Consider the following 24,443-nt stretch of genomic DNA (forward strand, 5'->3'; position numbering starts at 1 on the left):
AATGGGTGAGTGTGGCATAGCAGAAATCACAAGTATATGCAAACAGATCTGAGTGGGCAGGTTGCAAGCTAGAGCTGTATTGTACTTATTGTACTTGCATTATGAGGCATGAGAGCAAAGCCATACAGAATCTTCTGGACCTGTTTGTGCCAATCTGACATTTGTGCCAATCTGATACTGTCTGTTCTTAGCCTCCAGTACAACAGAAGGGGGGCTCTTTTTCCTCCATATTTTAATAATTTGTTGGCATTATTAGGTAGGAGCAGTAGTCACAGGCATGGACAGCTCTTGAATTGAATAAAATCATCAGAAAGATGGTTCTTTCCCCAGAAACTTAGATGTAAGTTGGATAGCCATGCTAACAGATCTTGGTTATGACTGCATGGGGAAAATTTATTTTCTTACTTTCACTCTTCCACTACGAACAAATACATTTTTCCATTCATCTACATGTAACCCAGAGTAGAAGAAAAGAGAAAACTTCTGCCTCCTTGAGAAGTCATCAAATGAAGTAATGTAATTCCTCTCAAGAGCAAGGGAAAAAAGATGTAATTAGGACCTTATGACTCATAGCTTGTTCTATTCTAGGAGCACAACATCTGCAAGTTACCCTTTATTCAAGGATATTCAGAATTAAATTCCTTGTATATTCATCAAGGGCTAATCCAAGGCCTTGCTGAAAAAATAATTAAAAGTCTAGGGCATAATGAGTGTTTGATTCCTCCTATTTTCCAAAGAGTGAAAATAAAAAATAGAAGAGATTGGGAGCTTGTAAGGAGTTAGGTATCTACTTGGTATTAAATATTAAAGCATTATTTTCACAGATCACAAATATTTACAATAAAACATTATTTGTTATAGATAGAGCACAAGTGAAATGTGAAAAAGCGTATTTATGAGGATGTATCAAACACTGAATCACATACTTGAATAGATATTAAGTATTGCTTTAAGGTTTCTAGAAGAAATGAAGACACAAAGCTATGCAGCATACTTATGGATATTGGTTTTTATTTTCTTTAAATGTGAAAGATCCTACTTAATACTATACATAGATGGCTTGGAAAACAAGAAACAAATAAAAATGGAAAACTCTAAAAACATATTTTTTTCCTGTTATATGCCTTCCCACTCTTTCTATAGTAATTTTATTATATCTTGCATTGCTATATTGCAATATAGGGCCACAAAGATGGTGAAGGGCCTGGAGCATCTCTCCTATGAAGAAAGGCTGAGTGAACTAGGTCTGTTCAGCCTTGAGAAAAGAAGACTGAGAGGGGACCTGATCCAGGTCTATAAGTATCTAAGGTGTGGGGGGCAGAATGGCGAGGCCGGACTCTTTTCAGTGGTGAGTGGAGACAGGACAAGGGGAAACGGCTGGAAACTGCAGCATAGGAAGTTCCGCACAAATGTGCGCAAGAACTTCTTTACAGTGAGGTGACGGAGCACTGGAACAGGCTGCCCAGGGAGGTGGTGGAGTCTCCTTCTCTGGAGATGTTCAAGACCTGCCTGGATGCCTACCTGTGCGACCTGGTGTAGGGAACCTGCTTTGGCAGGGGGGTTGGACTCGATGATCTCTGGAGGTCCCTTCCAACCTCTACAATTCTGTGATTCTGTGATATTCTTCTAACTGATCTAAGCTCTAAGTAAACCAGTGTTACCACAAGAGATCTGGCAGAAATTAATGCCAAAAGAACACATTATTTCGATTCTCTAAATGGAAATCATCATTTTCAGTTAGAAGGTAGAAATGAAAAGATGAAAATTGATTACCTGTCTCAGCTGCTACCCTTTGCCTGCAAATATATACAGAAGAATCCACTTTTAACATCCATCACTGAGGAAATCTTTATTCATTCAATACTCTCATATGCCTTATATAGGAGTTAGGAGCTATTCAAGGGAAAACAACATTGTCAGTTTGGAAATGGAAGCCCCAAAAACACATAGGGAGCATTTATTTATTTCTGTATGCTGTATCTTCACATAGTGACTAATGCAAGAGAATTAGGGCTTGAAGAAAAGCAAGAAAAACACTGTAGTTCTACTGTAGTTTTACCATTACTACTTTTGCTATCAAGCACTTAATGCATAAAATGTTGCAAAACTCTGCAAATTATGGAGGATTTCATATGAAATGAAGGGTTTAGTCTGTGTTTCTTTTGATCAGACAGAATCTTCACATTATTATTAAAAGTTTTCAATTAACATTTTTGAGGAGACAATGCAAGTCTTTTTGAAAAAGATGTTAGTGTCTTTTCATGAGATAAAGGGAGTAAATACATAGAAATCTTGATCTCTTTGAGCTGACTAGTAAATTTCTTATTCACTTCAATACCCTTAGAACTTCAGCGATTTTCGTTTTTCCTTAATTATGTAAATACAAGCAACATATTTATTATTATATTATTATTGAATTGCTGCCCGATATTCTTAATTAGTTTTAAAAGTCTAAGAATGTAAAATAAAATATTCAGAAAATATTTTACATCTATTTCAAGACAGTATCTTAAAATACTGACAGACTCTCCTTTATTCCTGTAAGAGATTATTCTTTTACATCATTGTTTCAAAGCTTGCTGGGGACACAGATGAACAAGTCCAAGCAAGTCCTGGGCAAGAGTTGTGAAATCCTTTGTCTGAAGGACACAGATGGACAAGGCCAGGGGCAAGGAGAGAGAGATGAGCTGCAGCTTAATGGCCGTGAAGCGGTCTTTCGTGTGGACTTGTCTCAAGGAAGATGGCCATCTCAGGAGGTACTCACATGGCTTTTGCTCAAGTGCCCAGGGATGTCACGTAGACAGGAGAAAAAGTAGGAAAAAAGAAGAATCGAAAACCATGAGGTTTAAGGTTTTCTGGCAACAGATTCCTCATGAAGAAGAGGTTTCTTCCATGAGAAGCCTCACAACCTGACTCTCTCCCTCCTGCACTTGCTCTGCGCTCTACCACAATGCTGAAGAAGAACAAAGGTGTCTGCCATCAGATTCCTCACTATGGAATTCCTGCATACTGACGGACTCTCCTGGGCCTGCTACCTGAGTCCTGCTGCTTCCTCCCAGATTGGCTCTGCGACTCTTTCTGCTACCTGTTTGCTGCCCAAGGCTGGCCACGCTGCTGCTCTCCCCCCCTTGCTGCTTTTGCCTGGGACCTTCAAACGTCAAGCAGCAGGACCGCTGCTGGATCCCGGTGACTATCCCCACTTTATGCAATTCTTGCTTCTTTCCTATCTTTTCTATCGCCCTGCTTCCCTTCCCTGGATTTATAATAAGCTGGTTGGACTAAATTTGAACCATTGTTTCCTAATCTCATGCCGGGTATACAGATATTAAAAGAACCTCATCTCCCTTCTATAAATTGGAGTGAGACAATTCCTTATGCTTGCTCTACTATATAAAAGTGCTCCAAACCTTTCATTTTCTTTGACAAATATGAAATCAAGCATAAAGCTTCTGGTTTCAATTAAAGTGTTCTTATGATCCACACTGACAAGATAGCTCATGTACATTGCAAAACAAATTTTAAAAAGAAAATAAAAGTGAGAAATTGACGTTTTGGGATATATCCAGTAGAGTCAAATGATTTACTTCAACTGTGAATTTAACCCATATATTTTAACATTATAAAGAAGGTATAATGTTCTGACTAGCTCTCCATAACATGATTAGAAAAAAAGAAAGCAAAGAAAAAATCCTGCCTTTCCACTTAAAGAACTGTTGCACAGATCAGAAGTTTCAGATTTCTCACATTTTCATTTGCACTCCTTTTGTTGTTGTTTTTCCGTTATTATTTTTAATGTTGACATTACAATTCCTTAAAGGTAAAAAAATAGATTTAATTTATGCTACTGTAAGAGATTTTATTACTGTTCTTAAGATACATACAAATGAACGTATCAAGTAACCTTAAGCAGCATCTGATTTCAATAAAAGCCTGCATAAGAAACGGAAGGCTGCAAGTAAGTTCTCAGAAAATACATTTAAAAATGGGTCTTCATTCGAGTTGCTTTTAGCAACTTGTCGCTTTCAAAGGCAAGTTCAGCTTTGTCGGCATTATGGTATGAACTACAGCTTGTACTTCATTATGGCTTCCAACCTCTTTTAGAGTTCCAAAACTTGCAATATTTAATCACATTAAATTTTGCAAAAAGGTGTATTAGTAGCATAAGGAAGGAAAAGAACAGCAGTATGGTCAATAAGTTCTAATGCCAGCCACATTTTTTTCCTGAAAAACTGGCTGCTAGCCATCAGAGGCTAAAGTAAGTATGAAAGAGAAATTAACAGCTGAATAATTTATAAAGTCTTTCCTTTCTGCAAAATTAAATTTTTGAGAGAAGTTGCAGTTCAGTCTAGAGCATCCTTGGAAGCATGAGCAACCAATATAACTTTCATTATCTATCCTTAGAATTTATAGTGAAATTCTTTTGTTGTGAGAAGAACAACTATAACTCCATGTTTAATTAGATTTGCCAACAACAAAGATGAAATTGAATGTTTTATAGCACAAGCTGTGGTTTGTTTTCTTCCTTTTTTTTTTTTTTTCTTTCATGTTATATGTGGTATATAAGTTGTCAAAGCAAATTTAATCTTCTCTTCAACTTTAACTTCTTTTTAATCAACTATAATTTTGTAATGACAGTTGCCTGATCTCAGCCTATTTCAATATCTTTATGGCCTTCTGCAAATTGTCACATGGTATGGAACCCCTTACCTAATTTAGATGCCCCTGTTCTGGCTTCACCCCATCCTCTGCTGCCTCACTACAAAGGCAGTCGCTTTTCCCTGCCAAGGGGCATGGTCTAGCCTTGGGTGTGTCTCCATCACAGCAATCAAAGCACTGGTTAACACTGCTCAGCTGAAACCAAGACAGTAGGTTATCAATGTCATTAAATCAATTTCTGAATTTTGTAGTGGTAGTGTAAAACCATGAGTTTAATGCAAAAAAAGAACAATGGGTACTGGGCTATACTCCAGGGGTTTAATAGGCTCTGTATCTTTTATTAGTTTATGTGATCTCTTCTCAAACTTTGAGGCAAAAGCTCCAATCAGCTAAGTCTAATCAACTGAAGCTACATTTAAATGCAGCTCCTGTCTATAAAAAAACTACCAGCAATCTAGATTTGCTTCTTCTAAAGTATAATGTTTCACCCATTTTCTGCCTGCAAATTCATTCTGCAGTACTTTTTTTTTTTTTTTTTTTTTTTTTTTGTCCCCTAAAAGCCTTAAAAAGGCAGTGTTTTTTGTTGGTCCCGTCCACCTTACTAAGAGTTGTTTCTTCAAACCTTAGTGAGAGGCAAATTGCAAGTACAGAATCACTACTGCCTGAAAAGCATAAGGACACTATTTCAGCAAAGGAGTTATAAATTCATGGAAAAAGATAGATGGATCACCCAAAAGCACAACATTTGAAAAACAAACTCCACGCTGTCAGAAGGAAAAAAACAAACAAACATGAATTCATAACAAAATGGATATATACTATGAAAAACAAATAACTTTTTCATAGATTTCAAATAATAAATCTGTTTTACATTAATCTAGATACAGCAGCATTTATCTTGACATTGCTAGAAATGTTTAAATGATGACTGACATACTTTCAAATATACACAATACTAGGGTATGTAGACCAGCTGGCAACAACCTACTTCACAGCATCTTTACATGTAAAGCTAGTGGGTCACTGGTTACTGTCCATATTTTAGAGTTACAATAGTGATGTTAAGAATTCAAAACATCAAAGTAAAATTAGACTCCAAAATCAATGTTATTGAACAGAAGATTAAAACAAAATGTCATTTAGATTTTATAAAAACATGCCTTTTCTACAGGATGCCTAAAAACAATCAAAACAAGCAAAGCAATCTTTGAAGATCTGTTGTGATTGAGAGATATAATCACTGTGCTGCCATGTATTCTCTTTATGAAATTTATTTCATGTTAGAAACTAAACGATTGAGCATATAGTTTCTAATGATCCTGTAACACATAATTATTTCTGATGTTATAAGCAAAGGATGCAGTGACATGATAGTCCCTAAATCATGGGATCTGGATGGGGTTTCTTAGCTGCATTTGTGCAAATCCAATTTCTGACTCAACAGTAGATTTTAAATAATAACACAAAATAAGAATAAAAATAAATACATAGCAAATAGTGTGTTGATATCAATGGAAATCATATTTATTCACTATTGCTTTGAGCAAGAGTTTTACTTAAGCAGAAGATCGGCTATGGTAACTGACATTAGCTGATACAATTATTGGACAGTTAACAAGACAGGCCAGAGACCAAAATAATCAGGAAATCATCCGCATGAAACTGAAAGATGTAGGTGAAGGAAAGTAGTAATGCATATGTCAACATCAGCAATACTAACATTCACTATAAGCTAAATTGAGCTTAAGTGAAGTTCCCTTCTTATGTGCAAGCGTTGAACTGTGATTTATTCAGCACACCCAAACTCTGGGGTTATTCCCATGAGTCTTAATCTTTCTCTGTCCCTTTCCAGCAACAGATCGCCTTTACATTTCCTGTATTAGTGGAGTTACACACACAGGAGATAAAAGAAGGGTTGTCTGGAGATAGGGAAGAGATATAAAGACATCTGAACTTAGAGAAAAGCTAAAAATACAAGCATAAAAGAGCCACTGTGCCACAACTATACTGCCAAAGAAAAAAACTGATATGTTGTGTAATAATGTACACTCTGTGAATATGAAGGAATCTGGCTCTGTTCTAGATGAAAATGAGACCATATACTACTTAATTTCTTTGACTACTTCTGCAGAGCTTCCAGCATATATTTTTCACAAATTGACAATATATAAAAGTACTAACAAAAATGATACCTTGAAAGTTAGGCACATTAATAGTCAATAATTTTTTATTCATTTTACCTGGAAAAACTTCTTCCAAATTGCTACAAGGAAATTAGTATTTTACTCAAAATTTATCTCTGAAAGCTCACTAACCTCTCCGTTTTCACTCATATTCTTTTCTTTTAAACCATAATGACTCTGAAGAATCCAGAAGATCATCTTATGACCCATTTTGTAGTCCAAAGATGTACCTCCGGTCAGTCAAATCCAAAGCAGTTCATTTACAACACTCAGTGTTTCATTGCATTGATGTTCTAACTCACAAACAAGAAAAGCAGTGAAGAAAGGTAAAGTTCTCTACAAATTACGTTAGAACACAGACTCCTTGAGAATTAAACTCTGATTTATGTACACTGACTATTATGATCATTTATAGTGAGTTATAATTGCATGTGGAAAAAACTTTTGCTAAAATGAAGTCTAGTCTTTTAAGACAGTAGTTAAAATGGATGTTTACATCAAGAAAGGGGAAGAGATAAGAGACAGACTATTCCTATCAGTAAGATTTAGAATCCTAAAAGGAAGAAAATACAAAATTACAAGTGGACTCTGTAATGCTAAAATAAGTTTTATAATTTTGAACTCTGAATGTGTCTCTTTTACTACGCTAGATGTTTCATTTTACTATGGCTTCCAAAGTACATAATTCATATTCCTAGAATTCATCTTAGATTTTGCCTGTTACAGCTAACACTAGATACTAAGTTATTTAAGTATGTTCACTTTTCTTAAGATTGTTGTTAAGATTTTCTCATCAAAGTTTGTAGCATCACTTCTGAATGTAACTACATAAAAATAGTGCTGGGGTTTGTGTCTTTATTTTTGTTGTTCCTTTTTATTTGTTTGTTTCATTTGTTCTTTGTTTGGATTTTTTTTTCTTTTTTTTTTCCACAATAGAGAGAAGAGGAAAACCTAGGCCTGGGATATTCTAAGTGGGGCAAAGGCAGGATCCCCCAAGTCCTAAAGTGTTGCACAAGGCATAAACATGGCATCACAGTACAGCTCTGCTTCTCATAGCACCCCTATAGTAAATAAAAAGAAAAAGCTAAATCTTCTTTCCACTTTATTGACCCAGAGGATCCTATTCAGGAGTTATATACGAAAATGTAAATTTATTCTCAAAGGGAAAATATTTCCCTCTAAAGCAATACGTACAATACATATTATCACAGTATACTTAGGAGTCTGGAGATCCCAGGATGAATACCCATAGCAGTACTTTTGTCCAAAGGATAGAGAGGAATAATTATAAAATTGGAAAGCTTTCAGTCCAAGTGGTGGTTATTTTACATCAGTGCTATTTGGATGCAGATAGAGTCAAGATATATATTCCTAGAGCAGTTCTGAAGTCCTCCAAATGGGAGATTTTAGTTCTTTATTCTGGATGTATAGAAAAATATTACTCAGAGCACTATCCGAAGATTTATATTTCAGCCAAATGCAAGAAGTATAGATAGAAATGAAGATAATTATACGTATCAGCCAGTTTAAATGATTTATAACACTAATGCTTACCATGTTATAGTTATTATTTTTTTTCCACCTGGGATGCTTTCTTTCTTGTTAACTTAAGACTAAAAGTTTTGATATCTCAGTTATAGCCAACAGACAACTAGATTTCAACTTAAAAATTCTATAGTATCTGTAAAGGTGGAGAATTCTTGTCCTAAAAAGTTTTAGAGTTTTAAAACTCTAAGGGTGCAGAGCCATGTGTTGTTATCAGATCTTTTCAACGACTTTTAATAACTTGCAGCATAAACACAGATTTCATTAATAATAATAATTATTATATTCAAAAGCAATAAAAAAGCCCATATAGTTTATATTCCATTATCCTGACAAAAATTTAATGACTAAATACGTATTTCTAAAGGCCAGACACTGTGTGTCTTTGAAGGACAGTCAAGAGAACCAAGTGTCCTTAGCAATTTTTGTTTTTTCTCATCTAGGAAGATGAATTTTCAGAATACTGTTTGATTAAACATATGTAATCACTGTTACAAAACAGTTTTCCAGTTCTTTGTTGATGATATATTCCTAGGATCTCAAGTTGAAAATAGTCTAGCTAACATTTTACAGTGGCCATCTAGTAGATTTTACATCTACTTCTGTTTATGACACAATATAAGCTGAAAGAAAAATTATTAAATATATCTTAATTACAGAATATATATACTCATAATGTCAGGCTTTCTTCTGCAAAAGAGTGGTCAGGCACTGGAACAAGCTCTCCAGGAAAGGTGGAATCATCATCCCTGAAGGTGTTCAAGAAACGTTTAGATGCTGTACTGAGGGACATGGTTTAAATGGGAAATATTGGTGATAGGTGGACAGATGGACTGGATAATCTTGGAGTTCAATTCCAACCTTGGTGATTCTATGATTCTATACTATAAAAATAATTATACTCAGTAGCTGGGTACATTCCAGTGCAAATTTTCCAAAGGAAGAAAAGATATATACACGAACAATTCAGTTACTTGTTATTATGTCTGCCCTGTTCAGTGCAAATTCCTCTATCACAGGGTGTGATAATATCAATAGAACTACATAGTTATGACACTTAAATCTGGTTTGCATGTGTCCTCCTATATAAAAAGTCACAAATGAAACAAACTCAGAGAAATAAATCTTTTGAAAAGAAGACAATTCAGGCTAGAAGAACTGGATGCAAATACTGTCAACCTTACAAATGTACATGTTATGAATTATAAAACTTTTTAAAATTTTATGAATAAATATATTTGCTTTCCATGTGCTTATGTACTTTATATTTTCTCTGTCCTTAAGAAATGACACAATAGTACAGGGAATTCAATTAATATCTTCCAATCTCTAGGCAGAACCAAATGTATTTTCAAGAATCACATTTACATTTCACAAAAACAAATAATAAAAAAAAAACAACAAAGAGATACGCTCACAATTTCTCTGAGCTAAGTGATATATGCATATTCTGAATATCTTCTGCTTTTCTGCTTTTTTTTTTGTTGGTAGTTTTTTTTTCCTAAACACCACAACTGTCTGCCTCTCTTTCTCTCCTTAGTCTTCAGTATGAATTCACATAACAGGAATATATAAACAAACATATTGAAAACTTCCTTTTTCTTAAGATTGATACGTAATGCTAGACAGTCAAATAGCTTAAATAACTTACAGTCATTTGTATCCTTCAAAAATTTAATTTTAAGAAACAACAATAAAAGCTCTATTGAGAACCTTTCAATAAACATTTTTAACAGATCAATAACTATCACTAAGCTCCTAGGCAAACATTTTATCTTACGGCAATAACAAATCCAATTTAATGAAGATTATGTACATACACATAAAAAGCGTTTTGTTTGTTTTTGATATACTTCTCAACACCAAAATTTAATATATATACAATAAAATATACATTTTTCATTCCTGCCTTTATGTCTACCTTTAACTTTGAAAAAAATGTTCTTTTTTATTTAAATAAGTCTCAAAACAGGAGTAAAAACTAAACAAAACAGTTTTCATTGCTCTGATGAGAGAATATATTAACCACTTTAAACACATTAATAGATAACTCAGCAAAAGTTTCTTCTTTTCCAAAATAATATAGACCAAGAACCTTGATCAGCTTTGCTAATAAGAAAAGATTTTAAATGCCATCCTAAAAACACTCAAATAACTTTTTTTTTTCTTCTTTTTTTAGTAAAATGATGGAAATGTGAGCGTATAAAAGAAAAAAAGGAAACAAAAATCTACATGCTTTTTCATCAAAATTACAAAATCATTCCAATGTCTGCTATTATTACAATGAAGAAATGAAGCATCATGGAACCATGGAGAAAGCAGAAAATTAATATTTTTGGCATTCTCTTCTGGATGTAAGGGTATTTTGGCATTCAATATAATACTGACAGGAATATTTACAATGTCATGAAGATGTTTTTCTTGGTGTCATTGAAAGGAGTATTACTTTTTCTTAAAAGTATAAATTTTTCATGTGGAATTCCTCAAACTTAGAAGAAACTTCTTGATTGCAGTAAAAATTTCAGTAAAAAACGAACAAACAAAACCTTCTTAAATAATTGAAAAAAGAGCAAATATGATACAGTGATAAATTTAGCTTAAACTATCACTAAGGTACAAAAATCAAGTGATTTTTTGTTTATGGTGAAGACAATCAACAAGAAAATGGGTAGACGTAACTCAGTCTAGTTTCCAGAAAACATTGAAGTATTCAGTAGGAATGTAATGCATCAAACTAATCACCTTCAGGAATGCTCTGTTTTAAGGTTCAAGTATATATGATTTATCAGTAGATTTAATTAGTAATTAAATATTTATATCAAACTGGCCATTTAATGCCTTCTAAATCTTTCAATACAAGTCTTGTGATGAAGAAAAGAGTCACTTACCTAAAACACCCAGCCTGTAATTGAGGGTGACAACAATGACATTTCCATAACTTGCAAGAATGCTCCCATCAATCATGTTGCCAGTACCCTCCATGTAAGATCCGCCATGGATGTAGACCATAACTGGTTTCTTGCTGTTCTGATCATGAATGTCTGAAAAAATTCAAGTAATGAAAACACAATAAACTAATAAAAAAAAAATGAAATCTGGCATTAGTATTTTTTAAAAGTGCTAAAATTATTCAGTTGTTTCTCATGTTTTCCATGTCATCATCACCACTTTATTCAGCTATTTTACACAGTTCAGGATCATTCTACAAACCCAATATTTTTACACTTTTCATATTTCTTACTTCAAATGCCATTTTTATTAAATGTTTTCAGAATCCCCTTAAAACTTTTCCATATTACAGAAATTTAATTTGAATGTAAACATCTAAAATCCAAAGGAAAAAAAATAAAATTCTGGAATAATCTTGACCTTTTTTTTTTTTATAATATATTTCAATTTGGTTCTATTTCAATTTACAAATATATGTACATTTAATAACAAAATGACAATAATGATTCATACTTTCCCATTCCTCAGTGAGACATATTTGTTGAAATTACATTTCCTACAGTTCAGTAACAGATAATATCACAAAAACAAATTGTTCTGAATAAGCTAAACACAGCAAAATATCATTTCTTTTTTAATAGCCTAGGAGTAAAGAAACACTGAGAATTTAAGTGAATATTTGGCTCAGATTTTTTTTTTTAATGTAAATCCTGATTTTTATTTTTTTATTTTTTTATTTTTTTGGCAGCTAAGCATTAAAGAATATTCTTATATTTATGGTCATGAATTATATGCATAATCTTTGGTACACAGAGAAAAATTACTTATAGCTTTCATGCAGATAAACAGTTGGGTCTTACTTTCCAAAATAAGGTAACTTCTGAGTGAGATACAAAGTTGGACTAATCAATAATTTAGGCATTTTTTACTACATTTATATTTCTAATAATGCAATAATAAGCCCCCTCATCAGACTAATTAACTTAGGAATTAGTTCTCGCCAAACTGTGGGAATAATATACCTTAGAAAGCAGAACGGTATTCAGCAAGCTGCTGTTAGAATTAACTATACACTGTTTACAAACAATTCACTGTATCTGCATGTGGAGTAGGACCACTTGTTTCAATTAAATAATACAAAACACTAGAGAAAGAAATGTCTCTGACTACATAGTCAGCATTTAGAAACAAACAGAAGCAACTGAGCTCTCTTCTGAGTAATTTTCAACAGTTGTGTTGAAAAGTGGAAAAAATAAGAGGAAGAATAGGCTGAGAGGAAAGAGGAGTGACTTTGAAAGCCTTTAAGGCTCTCAGCTCCCTCAGATTTGTTAGGATTAACTCTCAGTTACCAAGAATGCAAGCAGCAATGAGCCATCCCATATACAATATTTTGTATATGGGGAAGAAATTTGAAAGTATTTCAAGGTAAATTGTGACTGGTCATATTTCTTTGGCAAAATACCACTTTGCTCATGCAAATATCAGAAGTCATCAGTTGAGTGAAAGGCCAATATGGCCAAGTGTACATCTTTATAGCTGTTAGAATTTAAGACTTCTCATAGAATCTGCCTTCTGGTCATGAATATATATACTTTACATGTTGCATTTTATATGTTGCATCTAGGCAGCACAAAAAAAAAGCTGTATGATAAGATTTGTGTAATTTTTGCAACTATTAGAGGGATTCAGACATTAAAGAGGTCATGTAAAGCAATGAAGTACATAATAATAGATTAGGTGTTTTTCTCTTTGCAGCATTCGCAGCAAAGTACATGAAAAGAGTTTCTTTGTCCTGTGAGGGCTTAGCTCTCAGAAAATTAAAGCAATAAGTACTAAATGAAATTATTTGTGTTACAGAACAACCTTCCCTTTCTCTCCACAAAAGTCTTGTGGCATTATTCGTTATATTCTATCCTTTCTTATTGCAAAGTACTTCCTCAGGGTTGAATCTTTCATCACTGAAATCAATGAGAGATTTTCCCTTCAGTGGGAACATGATTAACTTCAACATAAAGGAAATGAGCTTCATGCATTTTATGTATTTAGTTCCTAAACTCTATGTCTTTGTTTGGATCTGAAGTTGGATACTAACACTTCATAACTTTTGAAGAAATCTGAAAGAATTATTTGTTCATAATCAAATATCTGATTTTTAAGAGCAATTTTCTTTTCACTTGCTATTTATCTTTTGCTTAAAAATTGACCATAGAATCTGTTATATCAAATGACAATACTGTCATTTTGAAAAGGCATATGTAGAAACACATTTATAAACAGAAATAGAACAAAATTCAGACAAGAGCAGAAGAAGTCTGCAGAGCATTTTTTTGTTACAATAAATAGTGTAATTCAGAAATGAAGGTTGTGCAGTAGAGGACAACCACTGTGAATTGAAGACCAGAGACTCCTATTGTGGTATTTCATACATGGATAGAGTAGCTATAATTGAGCTGAACACCCAAGCAAGAGGAAATTAAAAAGTAACGTCAACACAGTATGCACAATTCTAAGGGGAACCAATAGGGCAAAATTTTTCAAATGCACTTGAACTTCAGTTTGAAGAAAACTATAAAGGCACTTTGGAATGGTCAAGAAAGAGAAGGAGACACATTACTGCAAAAACAGAACAACAAACTTCCTAAGGTGGTGATCTGCTCATTTAATTTGAAAATACTTTTCTTAATTTGTAAGTACAAAAAGTATAATAAAATGCCAGTGTAACATAAATGAAAGGGATGGTGAGAATAGAGAAATATTTCATGACTTCTTTCTATATCAGGGCATCCTGCCTTTTCTGTGTCAAGGCAAGACAAAAGAGTATTTCCTTGCAAAACATTTTGGGGTACTTCATTGTGAACTTTATTTCCTTTCAGGGAATCCAGTCCAACTCAGAAAGAAGTCAATGAAAAAGATTGTCATTGATTTCACTGCGAATGTGGTCATAGCCAGAATGAATGTATCTCAGAGGCTAGCTGATTACAGGGAAAACAAACAAACAAACAAACAAAAAACAATAAAGCGACATCAACAGCTTCTTTTACTTTTATATCCTAGAAATAAATGACATCGTGTGAGAAACATATATAAATTATAATACCAAAGATGAAGCACAACGCAACTGCATTTAATGTACAGTAAGTGCACTGGGGAAACAGTGGAAATGAAATAAAGTATGTATGCAAGCTGTTTTCATGAATTTCAAACAGGTGAATTTACAAAAAATGTAAGAGGGAGAAGAGCACATGCATGTTTTTAAATTCCATTTTCTCACCAAATAAAGTATATGTGAGGGGAAGTATGTGATTTTCAAGAGTGTTCTTGTTACTCACTTCACATATATTTAGGAATAAACTTTGCACTTATGTTACAAGGGAATTTCAGTTATCTAAATGTTAATTTGGATTTTAAGAAGAAAAACAATTGATGTTACCTCTAAAGAAGAAAATAAAAAAGCACACAGAAGTGTGTTTCTGCAAATAAGGGACTAAAAATCATGTTGAAATAACAGTAATAACAATAACAATAATAATCAATATTATTATAATAAAAATGTAAAAGTTTATGTTCATGCATCAGGGTTGAGCTTTGAAAAAACAAAAAATACCTTCATCTTCACCACGATCATTACTGGTTATATCATCTGCGCTTTTCTTTGTGTTGGCTCCTGGGATCATAGTGAGGAGGAGAATAAAGGGAAAAAAGAGAATTCAAAAACAGCAGGTTCTCAAAAATAAAAATAAAAAAACAACTAGTACAAAAACAAAAAAATGTAACAAAAATATCAAAATCTGTTACATTTGAATTTGAAAAACAAAAAAGATGCAAACTGCACATAAACATAAAATGTCAAGAAGAACAAATTGAAAATATTTGAAAAAAATGTATCAGTCTGTGACAATGCAGTTACTTCAGTTAAAAGTGATTGCTGCAAAAAAAAAAAGCAAAATTAATGTGCAATTAAAAAAGAATATAAACCAAAAAGGTATATTAAAAATTTTACGAAAGTATGGTTTCTACATAAGAAATGAAACTGATTTAATTATGTTCTGTTGCCTTGAAGAGGCTTCAGTCAGTATCTGCAATGACTTCATGTTTTATTCATTCTTGTGAGGCTTTATTAGGAATTAACCTAAATCTTAAATGAAACCAATAGAAATAAAATTATCATTAAATCTTACACAATTTGAAAGGACCAAGAAAAAACGTAGTGGACTTCTTTAAAATTTAGTTTTCCTTCTCATGGGAGCAAAAAGATATTCAAAACAGAAAACTGAAAACAAAGAAGAAACACAAAATTGAGTCAATCCCAGACATGATTTTTTTTTTCCAAAAGTAGCCCTTGTTTGTATTATGCTACTCAAACTCTGTAGAAAACATAGAAATGGAAAACAGGTACTTACCATGAGAAAGAATTTGTGCTATTTGATTACAAAAAAAAAAGCTAATGAATAAATTTTAATCTGTATTTAATATATTTTCACAACATACTTTTGAGGCACATGAACACCTATCCCACAGCACACATACATGTATCCACACACACTATAGCCTGTGTTTATGGAAGGTAGATGAAATAAGCCTAACCATTTTCCTCACCCCAATCCTTGGTCAATTTATCTGTTTTCTGACTAAAGAAATGGCACTAACTTTTGCATACTGTGTTTCATTATGCTGTTATTACTCCGCTAGCAAGTGTTTTGCAATTAATTAAAAAAAAAAGGTTATGCAATAAAGAATGAAATATGAATCAGAAGCTCTATTTCTATCTTTGTACAGAAATCAAATATGGCTGTTAGGCAAACAAGTGGTCTAAGTCAACGTTCTACCAACTTTTTTTTTTTTTTTTTTTAATTGCCTTTTTTAGGGTCTGTATTTTCAAGCCAGACTGAAAAGGAACAATAAACTTGATTGACTTCGAGTTTGCACACCAAGTGTAAATATGGCACATATACAGCAATGCTACAATATGATATTTAAACTATGAGCTTTAGATTTCTACATAGTTGTTGGTCATTTCACTCTGTCCCTTTCCTTCAAAAGCCAAAGCATATGTTTCGCTGATTTGGCCGAACATAGGAGGGACAATTTTTGGAACAGCTTAATATAATACTGAAATGTATTTAATTACAGAATATTGAGTGGGAATGTTGTTTCCTTACCTATTGTGTAATGCATTTTCATTTTTCTGTTAGTAACTGAAGTATATTTTTAAAAGTAAGTTCTTGTCCAGGATGTTGGTGTGAGGATTATTTTAGTTCTTTTTGAGATATCATTTAATCAATATGTTAGAACATCAATATGTTCTAAAAGAGGCTTCTATGTTCCTACCACATCGTATATTGTGCGTACTAGCCAGTACTCACATACAAGCCATATCAGTATGAATCTGCTTGAAGAGAACAAAAGTGTTATTGTTGGAATTATTTCAGAAGTATCAAAGACACATAAGATACTTAGGAACAGTTCAGAAAAAAATCATATTGACTTTTTGAAAATATAAGCTTGCAGAACTTTATTAAAGGTAGGAAAGATTTGGAATTTTCCAAGTAAGTTTTCTGATTCTTTTAAAATCTGGAATAATTTATCCTGAACCTTCTGTAAGAAATTGTTAACCTCTGTGATAAGGGGAGGAAGGGGGGAAAGAGAATAACTAACTAAATAAATGAATAAGACATGCTACCCATGATTAGTGTAAAATTGCACTCGTGTCCTCAATCAAAAGAGACAGAATGGGAATGTGACACAGATTCTCCTGGGATGAAAATTCAGTTCACCAAGATGAACAGTATTACTTGCTCTACAGACCAGAAAGCCCTCCTCCTTGAGGCTTCTCTTGAGGGGGGTGCTGTGATGATAGTATTTTTTTCCCCCATATAAATATAAAACTCACTGCAGCAATTTTAACCTTTGGATTCCCACACAATAGATGAGCATTATCACTGATTTATAGGATTGGTTATTCTGCAGATTAACAACTATTTATCTGTTTAATGAATATTTCCCACAGAAAAAATATAGATGATAAATCTTAACAGTAATCTTGGAACCAGCAGAAGAGCACAGAAGAGTGCAAATACTTACTAGTGATGATCTAGTGCAATAAGGACTAATTTTCAAAAGTGTCTCTATTCAGATATGGAGATATTGGTGTGATACCTAGATATGTTCACAGAAGATTACATTTGTAAGAGCGCTGCATATTAAATGTTGAGTGATGTCTTGTCATTTGTCCTACAATTCCATTTTTTTCCTGAATGAAACTAAAAGGCATGGCATAATTCCTCACTGAAGTGCGGCAAATATATTTTTTTAAGGAAATTTGCTTGGCCAATTTCTTATTGTTGCTATTTTTTATTTTTTTTTTTTTGCAGGGGGGGCGAGAGGGAGGGGATATATTTTGATATTATAACCACATATGTTTGCAAATGTGAGCCACTTCCAAAGTTTTAACAATCAGTCTAGATGTAACTGTACAGTATTTCATTTGGGCCTCTTTATTTCTCCTTAAAAAGCTTTTTATGGAATGCAATTTTAAGCTTTAATTCAGCAAGCATCTCTCTTTTAAAGTATTTCATTCTGAAATTCTTTACTAATTGAGCTTACAAAATTAATTAATTTCACTTATCAATGAATGAAAGTTGTTCCTGTATTATTAATTATGGATGTCCATATATCTTTACTGAAAATGAAGAAGTCATACCACTCAGTCAGTCAAGAGTTCACTGTCTCACATTCCCTTTTATTATGAATAAGAATCTCATTCAGAAGTAGATATTCTGGAGCTTTAGGTTTTCCTAAATATATTTGCAATTTGTGCTAAATCTTTCTCCTCTCAGATATATATCATATATGCGCAATGCATTCAGTTCCTATGCATGCAGTTTACCAATGCATTTCAAGTATCCATTCTGAAGATTAATGACAGCAGAAAAATAGCTACAGTGATAGCTGAAGCTTTTTTTATTTTTTGCATTTTAAATGTAATTGTTCCACCTATCATATGTTAACCTTTTGACACCATGTAATTTTGAGAAAGCACTCAGTTTTCAGGAATCACACAGCACATTATGAATAATACTAATTAGACCTCCCAATTTCATACGCTTACTCAACTTTCTCGATAGCTCAAGCTCAATCTAGATGAATACAAGATTTAATTGTCATTCTTTCAGTGATATGTGATATGTCTATTTACGCAGCTCTTTCAACAGATCTCTAAAGCTCTTGGTTTCCCATCCCAGGAGAGCTATCACAGTTTTACAGTCAGCTCAAGTCAACAGTTCACTACTGTCTCAAGGGGGCAATAGGAAAGCAGAACTGTATTTTCTGCATTTTTCCCAGGACTGCTTTTTCGTCTTTATCTTGATTTTCACGTAGTGTACAAGCCATAAGTCCTTGGCTTGCAGCTATGGCCAAAACTCTTCAGCTATCTTTGTAAGTGTACCAAGAAGCTCTCATTTGGCAGCTGAAAAAAGATCAGAAGAGGCATGTAGACATTTCAAATAAAAGTGGAGGAAGAAGATTATTGAGAATTACAGCTTGTCAAACTGTCTTAGAATCTGTCTGTGGATCATGTACACTAGGAGAGATCTCAAAGAAAGGCAACCAGCTCTTCATGTATCTCTACTTTAAAGACTGTTGATTTTGTATGAAGACACACACTCATAACACCTAGATTTGAATATCCTTTAATTTTTGTCTATTTAATGAATACTGCCAATATGTAAGAGCGTTTATAAATGCATGCATATATTTGAAAAGTTTGTATGCAGACATATATTAAAAAACTGTATATAGTTAACAGTGTTCCAGAAGGAACACAGGTTTATTCTATGGCCCTCTCACCCCACAAGGGTGGCATAATGAAATGAAAATCTGTCTATTTTTCATGTGAAAATTTAACCTGTTGCTGTCAACGTGCGTAGCAACTAGGAAATGTGATTTTACTTTTTGAGATCAGAAGGATAAGGAATATATGTACACCCTGGAGCTCCCACATTGTAGTATAACAAAAAATATAAATAAATAATATTGAATTTGTGTTCATCTACAGCACTTTCTTAATGGCTCCAGCTGCAATACTTGAAAAAAAATCACTAGAATTTCAGACTTCAGCAAGTGTGTGTAGCTGCATCAATACAGACAAGCAATATTTATTTTCAAGAAAAAGAGAATTAAATAACAATTTTGTGTCATGTTCAAAATTGAATGGGCAGAAATAAATTCCTCCTCCTTACAGAATTTTGCATTTCAGGCATTAGTGAAGATTACAAAGAAAAGAAAGAAAGAAAATGCTGTTTCACAGGCTTCATTCAAATGTAATTTTAGAGAACAAATAACAAATCTCCATAGAGACTTCTACAGAAAAGGATAAAAAATCACAGATTGCAAAAGGTTTGCATGAAAATATGAAATTCTAATAAACTCAGCTTTGTACATTGTGTACAGTTTTCAACTTCATGATTACATCTGCTTTTGTTTCAGACAGATTGTTTGCATCTCTCTGTGCTTTGACATTTCCATGTATAGAGAATGAAAGCAGGATGAAAGTCATAATATTTAACAAATCACAGTACTCTCAATATTGTTCCTCATAAATAAAGACAGAAATAATGATTCCTCTATGTCCAAAATTATGTGTTTCTCACAAGCCATTTCCTGGGGCAACAATAAGTGCATTAAATTAGGCAGTAACTAAGATTGGCATTCTTTAAATGAGGCTATATCTTCCAACAGGTTAATGCAGGGCAGTGGGATATACTAATTGTCACACAGAGCAATTATGCCATTCCAAAACATTCCACAAAAGGAGGCAAGCACTTCTCAAAAGAAGGAATGTTGCATAAATAATTATTTATATATTCAATGTTAGTAACTAGTTCTGACTGATTGGCGTGGGAGTTGTTTCCCTTACAAGTTTATTCCACATCAGTGAGTTAAATTGGATCCATCTCACTGTAAAAAATTGTATTTATGCAGATTCCAGTATAGAGAAGATCTTCAAATATCTGTACAAATGAAATGGGACTCTGATCACTGTTTTGGACCAAAATGAACTTAATAAATACAGTTATTATTGAAGAGATTGTGTTGCTACAAAAACTTCTGTCTTGCTTTCACTCGGACATTACTATTCTGCATTCATGCTAGCAGTTGATTCCTATTTATACTTACTCCACATAAAATTCAAATTTTTCCATCTGTCAAAGTTTCCAGAGTTTCTGATGTATATTTCATGTTAGGAAAGTGAGCCATTCCTTTTAAGATTAATAAATATGGGTCTATGATATAGTTTAAAACTGGCATTTATTTTTTATATTTATTATAGTTACTAAAAGAAATACTATAGAAATCTATTTGTTATTCTGAAAATATTTGCATTTATTTAAATTGTATTTATTCATTATGAAAAACATGATGAAACTAATCAGTTTCATCTTTCATTCTGTGCTAATAAATTTCTATGCCTAGTTCTCTTCCATCAGATTTTCATGAATAATTCATTATGGCACATAAAGAAATGCTTAAAATCTGTAAGAGATTTATTTTAATCCACTGTAATTAAAAATGCTTTGAATAAAAAATACTGAAAATAACCCTTTAAAAAAACTATCTAGTAAATCAAACTTAAAGGTTATTACTTTTCCTGATAATTATTAATATAGAATTCTCTATTATTTTAGAAAATTAATAACTGTCATAGAAATGACTTAGCTACATATGTTCAGTAATATATTTTTCTAGGATCTTTATCCTCATTTGTTACACAATTACATCACAGCTAGTACTTAAAGTCTTCTAAATACACTATATTGTTTTGACAAAACTGGCTGTAATGGCGGAGAAGAAAGAAGGCTTTGTGCCGCCTGCTTATCCTTTCAGTGACCTCCAGAAGATAAGGGGAGTGTTTCTTGTGCTTCCACTGTAACTCTGACTGAGGACTGGACTGAGCCTGCCGTGCTTACTGACTGAATAATGAAGCACCTATTAAAAATCATAAATGTACCATACAGTTATTCAAATTAATTCAGACAGAAGCACTACTTTTTTTTTTTTTTTTTTTTTTTTTTTTTTTCTGTACAAGCATCAAGAGGTACACAGTTTGTATGATAGTGTGACAGTGACCTCAAACAGCTCACATTTCTCTGCTAAATTGGTGCACCTGATGAGGTGTGAATGTAAAAATGCTGTGTGCAATATTGCTATGTAACAGCGCAGCATTTGCTTTCACCTACCTCACCTTTCTCTCCAGTGAAGCCATTTTGCAATTCAAAACAGATATATACTAGTTTCTTGAATCACAAAACCTAAAATCTAGCAGTTCAATATATTGAAATCTTTCAATACGCACCTTTTCCTTTTCTGTTAATCTGCTGGCTTTAAGCTGCCAAAACTCTTAAGAATATGAGTAGTTTTAAGCATATTAACAGTCTTGTTAATATCTTAAGCATATGAACAGCTGACTCAAAAGATAATACCATTATGGACTGTGATCAAGTTGGCTTCAGTCCTGTCTGAAGACCAAGAACATAAGCCTGCACTTAAGCCTGCACTAAAGATCACAATCGAGGAAGTCCCTCCAGAATATATAAATCTTATTGCAAATTTTGTCCAGAAGTATATGTAATATACCACAAGTGAGTGGCAAGTGAGCAGGTGTAAAATGTGGACAAAGTGTAATTAGCTGCAGAGGTGCAAAATGTTGTTAGTATTCTACTACAGTCCATTTGCAAGAATGTACAGCACCTAAAGTTGAAAGCACAAATTAACATTTGCTATTAATCAAATTTCCCAAGCTCAGAAGAAACTACATTCTAGCTAATGTTGGTAACTAGACTCTGCAGAAATAATTCAGTCGTGTTGGAATAACGTAATATCACTTATAGGTAAATAACTTTAAGAGATAAAAAGGAACTCTTTTGTCCCATATAAATTAAATGCAAATGGATGTGTTATAAAAAAGTGAATAACAACCAGTTTTAATAACTGAAGGTATATATTACACTCTTTCCACACACAACTGAACTCCAATAATATATTATTGCATTTAATAACTGCTAGTGAAGTTGTGTAAATTCTCCTTTGGGGTATCTGTAGGCACCACCAGAAGCTGTGAGATAATCAGATCTTAAGAATATCTATTGATGCAGCTATTTTAATTATGCAGTTTGAGCACAAGCTCAGTTTGCAGCTGCCTCTGGAGAGTTCAAGAAATAATTATGTTTGTTATTTCACAGGATCCTACGAGAATGGAATTTTATTCCATTGTAATATATGACAGAATAGTTTTGACACCATATTCACTTCTAATTGTCTCAAACATCTTAGGTTTTCTCTGGGATTCATGTATATGTTAGTTACAAGAAAGTAGAAAGTCTGTATAAGATATCCAAAGGAGAGACATGCTAAACTTCATTCAGTGCTCTTTTTAAAGTACGTATTGTGGTGCCGCATGTACCGCCTCAGGTTTCTATAATGTCTCCATCTAAACACAATAATGAATTAAATCCTGCTGGAATTAGCACAATCAAACCAACTAAACGATTATGCTATCAAACTACTAAAATATTAAAAGGAAGGTATAAATTAATATTAAGATAATATATAATATATTCTCAAAAATTCTTGGAAAGCTAGGTCTAAAGTGGATATCATTTAGAGCTTTTGAACTTGAAATATAAATATTTAGTTATTCTAACACCTTCCACTAATACTACACATGTAGAAAAGATTTTCACTCGAGTTGAATAGAAATGAAAATAGGTGTGAAAAATTGGAAAGGAAAACATTTAAACAATTTATTCATTGTTACGTAGTACTGAAAACATATACAACTTTGCCAAATAAAAATTAGTGTCTCCCTAGAGCTGTGAGAAAATATGAAGAGAAATAATGAGTGCCAGAACTTCTTAATAAAACATATCTTCAATATTTGGCCACTTATAAAAAGTGCAATTTTATCTAAGTACCATGAAATTGTTTCAGAGTGAAACAAGGAGTAGATTACTTTTATTATGCTAAAATGCAGAAATGAAGCCTAATACTTCCAATGTTGGTTTTCTTGATTTACTTAAAATTTAGAAAGGAAGCAGAGTAGCTTGTAAATTATCACTATGTGACAAATTTATTAGACTAAAAGCAAAAAATAAAAAAATATCATATGGTATAAGAACTACATGGTGTACTACATATGTTAACGTATAATATCGTGTTGATTATATCAGTGTAATGTAATGTGACTTTACGATTTTGACTGAAGAGAGACAAGTTGAATTTTGTGTTTAAAGGGAATGATTTGAATCATACAGAATTGCATGTACTATGTAATATTGTATAATTGTATGTAACAATTGCATGTATAATGTAATATTGTGTAATTGTATGTAATAATGAGAAATTATTTCATATCTTCTTTTTGTTTCTTGTAGCAATGCTACAGGCTTGGGGCAGAATGACTGGAAGACTATGTAGAAGAAAAGAGCATAGGGGTGTTGACTGACACTCGCATGAACGTGAGGCATTAGTGTGCCCAGGTAGCTAAGAAGGCCAATGACATCCTGGCTTGTATCAGAAATAGTGTTGCCAGCAGGAGCAGGAAGGTGATCATCCCCCTGTACTCAGTAAAGGTGAAGCTGCACCTCGAGTGCTATATTCAGTTTTTGGACATCTCACTACAAGAAAGTCATCAAGGCCCTTCAGAGACGGGCAATGAAGCTGGTGAGGAAACTGGAGAACTGGTCTTATGAGGAGCAGAGAAATGGGAATGGGATTGTTTTGTCTGGAGAAGAGGAAGCTCAGAGCAGACCTTCTAGTTCTCTGTAACTACATGAAAGGAAGCTGTGGAGAGGCTTGGTCTCTTCTTCTGTGTACCTAGTGACAGGATGAGAGGGAATAGCCTTAAAGTTGTACAGGGGAATATCAGGTTGGATGTCAAGATAAATTTACTCTCTGAAAGTGTGGTCAAGCACTGGAATGGTCTGTCCAGGGAGGTGGTTGAGTCATCGTCCCTGGAGGTGTTCAAGAAACGTTTATATGTCGTACTGAGGGATTTGGTTTAGTTGGGAAGTATTGGTGGCAGCTGGACAGTTGGACTGGATGATCTCGGAGGTC

General features: G+C 33.3%; 1 protein-coding gene across 3 annotated transcripts in view; it reads right to left on the reverse strand.

Moving 5' to 3' along the window:
• Nucleotides 1–24,443, reverse strand: part of NLGN4X (neuroligin 4 X-linked) — a gene marked incomplete at both ends in the record, with an annotated part of 108,367 nt that overhangs the window by 50,939 nt on the left and 32,985 nt on the right. For 2 of the 3 annotated variants that reach the window (XM_079538779.1, XM_079538780.1), the window contains one exon: nucleotides 11,273–11,425. In XM_079538779.1, the coding sequence (XP_079394905.1) occupies nucleotides 11,273–11,425 (153 nt within the window). Of the gene's footprint in view, nucleotides 1–11,272; nucleotides 11,426–14,937; nucleotides 14,998–24,443 lie in introns of all 3 variants that reach the window. The other variant, XM_079538778.1, reaches the window with a different exon arrangement.

This window comes from Tetrao urogallus (assembly GCF_951394365.1).
Source record: "Tetrao urogallus genome assembly, chromosome: 1".
NCBI classification, from domain to species: domain Eukaryota; kingdom Metazoa; phylum Chordata; class Aves; order Galliformes; family Phasianidae; genus Tetrao; species Tetrao urogallus.